Here is a 2,871-nt window from a genome sequence, read left to right as displayed (position 1 = left end):
GTCTCATATTGTGAAGGAATTAGTTCCCTTGAGTCATTAACCCCACTTCCTCTGCATGCTTGTGTCTAGGCGGTCTGTTCATGAGCAACGGTGAAACATGGAAGAGACAGCGACACTTTGCCTTGTCTACCTTACGTAACTTCGGCGTGGGCAAAAGCACCATGGAGCAGAGTATCTGTGAGGAGATCAGACACCTGCAGGAGGAGATAGAGAAGGAGAAAGGTGGTGTAAACAATGAGGTCATTATCAACAGCTCTTCAGTAGAATAGCATTGTCTGAACCATAGACTCCTCTCCTCCAGGTGAACCTTTCAACCCAGCAGTCCTCTTCAACAATGCTACGTCCAACATCATTTGCCAGCTGGTGATGGGGAAACGGTTCGACTACAGCGACCACAACTTCCAGACCATGCTGAAGTATTTGTCTGAAGTTTTTCAACTGCAGGGCTCTGTATGCGGTCTGGTAAGTCAGTAATATCCATTTAGTTCAATCATTGACAGAGAGACAAGATTCTGCTGATTGAGAGTCAATCCTCCTTAACAGACCGAGAGACCCAAGTCTGTGTTTAAATTAATCACGAGAGGTGAAAGGTGACGTGTTTGGAAATTTCTCTCATCTACTGTTTCTTCTGAATAGCTGTATCAGTCATTCCCCGGAGTGATGAAGCACTTGCCAGGTCCTCACAACAAAATGTTCACTCATTTCAACGCCATCCAGGACTTCCTCAGTCAGGAGATAAAGAGCCACAAGAAGGACCTGGACCACAGCGATCCCCGGGACTACATTGACGCTTTCATCATTGAAATTAAGAATGTAAGTAACAACTGCAGTGTAGGACAAAGTGTTGCCCTTCCTGTCAATCTATCAATCACTCACTAATGGATTTTATATGTGTTTCTGAACAGCACAAAGAGTCTGATCTGGGTTTCACTGAGACCAATCTGGCTCTGAACTCTATGGATCTGTTCATGGCTGGAACGGAGACAACCTCCACCACTTTGCTTTGGGCTCTGGTTTATCTCATAAAACTCCCTGATATTAAGGGTAGGTCACATGCTCTGTGAGGCTGCTTTGATCTAAATGCATTTCTAACAGTGACATGCTAACATGCTGTTTTACAATCTTAGTTTAGCATGTAGCATGCTAATATTTGTTAACAAGCACTGATCACAAAGTACAGCTGAGGCTGATGGCTCACCCTGTTCCTTACATGTTCTTGTTTTCCTAGACAAAGTGCAGGCAGAAATAGACGGAGTGATCGGACGGACCCGACAGCCCAGTATGGCAGACAGACCCAACCTGCCCTACACTGATGCTGTCCTCCACGAGATCCAGAGGATTGGAAACATTGTTGCTCTGAATGCACTCAGAATGGCCGCCAAGGATACGATGCTGGGTGGTTACTTCATACCCAAGGTGCATTTAGCACACAGTTACTTTAAGTCTTAACACGATTATTTGTAAAATGTGAGTGAATTACTTAGTGTTAGCATATGGATCTTGTTTTCTAGGGTACGTCCTTGTTGCCCAACCTAACCACTGTGCTGTTTGACAAGACTGAATGGGAGACTCCGGACACCTTCAACCCTGGACACTTCCTGGATGCTGAGGGAAAGTTTGTGAAGAAAGAAGCTTTCCTGCCTTTCTCTGCAGGTAAACCACATTCATCTCAGTCTAAAGCATAACCTGAACCAGAATATATTCTTAATCCTGAGCTGTGACACCTTCATATGTGTTTGTGGACTCTTCAGGGAAACGTGTGTGTCTCGGTGAAAACCTGGCCAGGATGGAGCTGTTCCTGTTTTTGGTCGCTTTACTACAGAAGTTCTCTTTCTGTGTTCCTGATGGAGTAGAGTTGAGTACAGAAGGAGTAACTGGAATTACACGCGTACCACACCCCTTCAAGGTTCACGCCAAGGCTCGCTGATGTAACGTCTCACTGAATCACTTTTCATCTAAACAATGTGTAATAAACTGGACAAAGCAAAACGTTTTAGTGGAGAAATATCTAGTTTATCTCAACCTTTTACTGTTGTGTCATTGCGCTGATGACCTTTATTCTCTTTGCCTGTACATTTAATTCTATTTGATTAAGTTATTATTTACAAAAAATAACAATGGCACTTTTTATAAGACATTTCCCTTTGTCCTTTTTCCTTGTTAATGGCAAAATGAATAAAGATTCCATATACATGAGCTATGTTCATTAAACAATCAAGCTGTATTTGTTAAGTTTTCTTCACACTACTGATCAGTTATGCCATGTATCAGTGGCGGGCCATGTCTTTTATACCTGGGCCTTCAGTGCTGTCCAACTACAGCTGAACCACCTCCTGATAACCTCATTATGACACCACAGCTACGGGTTATTATTTGTTTCGTGTAAGAAACGCATATATATGCCTATACATATATAAACACTGCAACATTTGACAAGTGAAATCAAATGTTACATGAAGCTCAACACCTATGAGGGCTACAAATACACTAACTGCAGAGTGCAGATACATGAATACGCGCAAAACTGTAAAGGATGCAGGTCTATCACTATGACGCACGCAGCATGACTGGATGCTGCGTCATTAATGGACAATGCATAGAGTCAAAATATATGTAATTAACACAATGACAAGAACAAACTCACAAGAACCAGTCACATATATTTATATGACAACAAAGCGGGTAGAATAACATGATTCAACAGGCCTCTGCACATTCCAGCAAAACTGCGGCGCTAAAACACGCATTCCGCCAAACACTCAAGGGCACCATTCAAATATTATTCACATCAGAGGAACAATATTAACCATATAAAAACGACACGATAGAAACATTAACACAGCAGTAACGCTATACTGCAGATGTAAAAAC

At 42.4% G+C, this 2,871-nt stretch overlaps 1 protein-coding gene across 1 annotated transcript; it reads left to right on the top strand.

Moving 5' to 3' along the window:
- The first annotated feature begins 16 nt into the window (after positions 1-16).
- On the top strand, positions 17-2,224 carry LOC116379225 (cytochrome P450 2J5-like). Its single transcript, XM_031841168.1, has 7 exons — positions 17-222; positions 302-462; positions 637-813; positions 906-1,044; positions 1,229-1,416; positions 1,512-1,653; positions 1,752-2,224. The coding sequence occupies exons 1-7, from the start codon at positions 81-83 to the stop codon at positions 1,925-1,927; spliced, it is 1,125 nt and encodes a 374-aa protein (XP_031697028.1). The 5' UTR covers positions 17-80; the 3' UTR covers positions 1,928-2,224.
- The last annotated feature ends 647 nt before the right edge of the window (positions 2,225-2,871 follow it).

Source organism: Anarrhichthys ocellatus, unplaced genomic scaffold, assembly GCF_004355925.1.
Source record: "Anarrhichthys ocellatus isolate YVR2014 unplaced genomic scaffold, GSC_Weel_1.0 scaffold3935, whole genome shotgun sequence".
In the NCBI taxonomy this organism is placed as follows: domain Eukaryota; kingdom Metazoa; phylum Chordata; class Actinopteri; order Perciformes; family Anarhichadidae; genus Anarrhichthys; species Anarrhichthys ocellatus.
The sequence above is the reverse complement of the archived record's forward strand: the minus strand, read 5'-3'. Positions and strand labels throughout refer to the sequence as shown.

Bases quoted from the DNA above. Each gene is read 5' to 3' on its own strand.
- LOC116379225 (XM_031841168.1), top strand. From the start codon at position 81: ATGAGCAACGGTGAAACATGGAAGAGACAGCGACACTTTGCCTTGTCT. The intron at 463-636 runs GTAAGTCAGTAA...TCTTCTGAATAG, and splicing joins AGGGCTCTGTATGCGGTCTG to CTGTATCAGTCATTCCCCGG. The intron at 814-905 runs GTAAGTAACAAC...GTTTCTGAACAG, and splicing joins TCATCATTGAAATTAAGAAT to CACAAAGAGTCTGATCTGGG.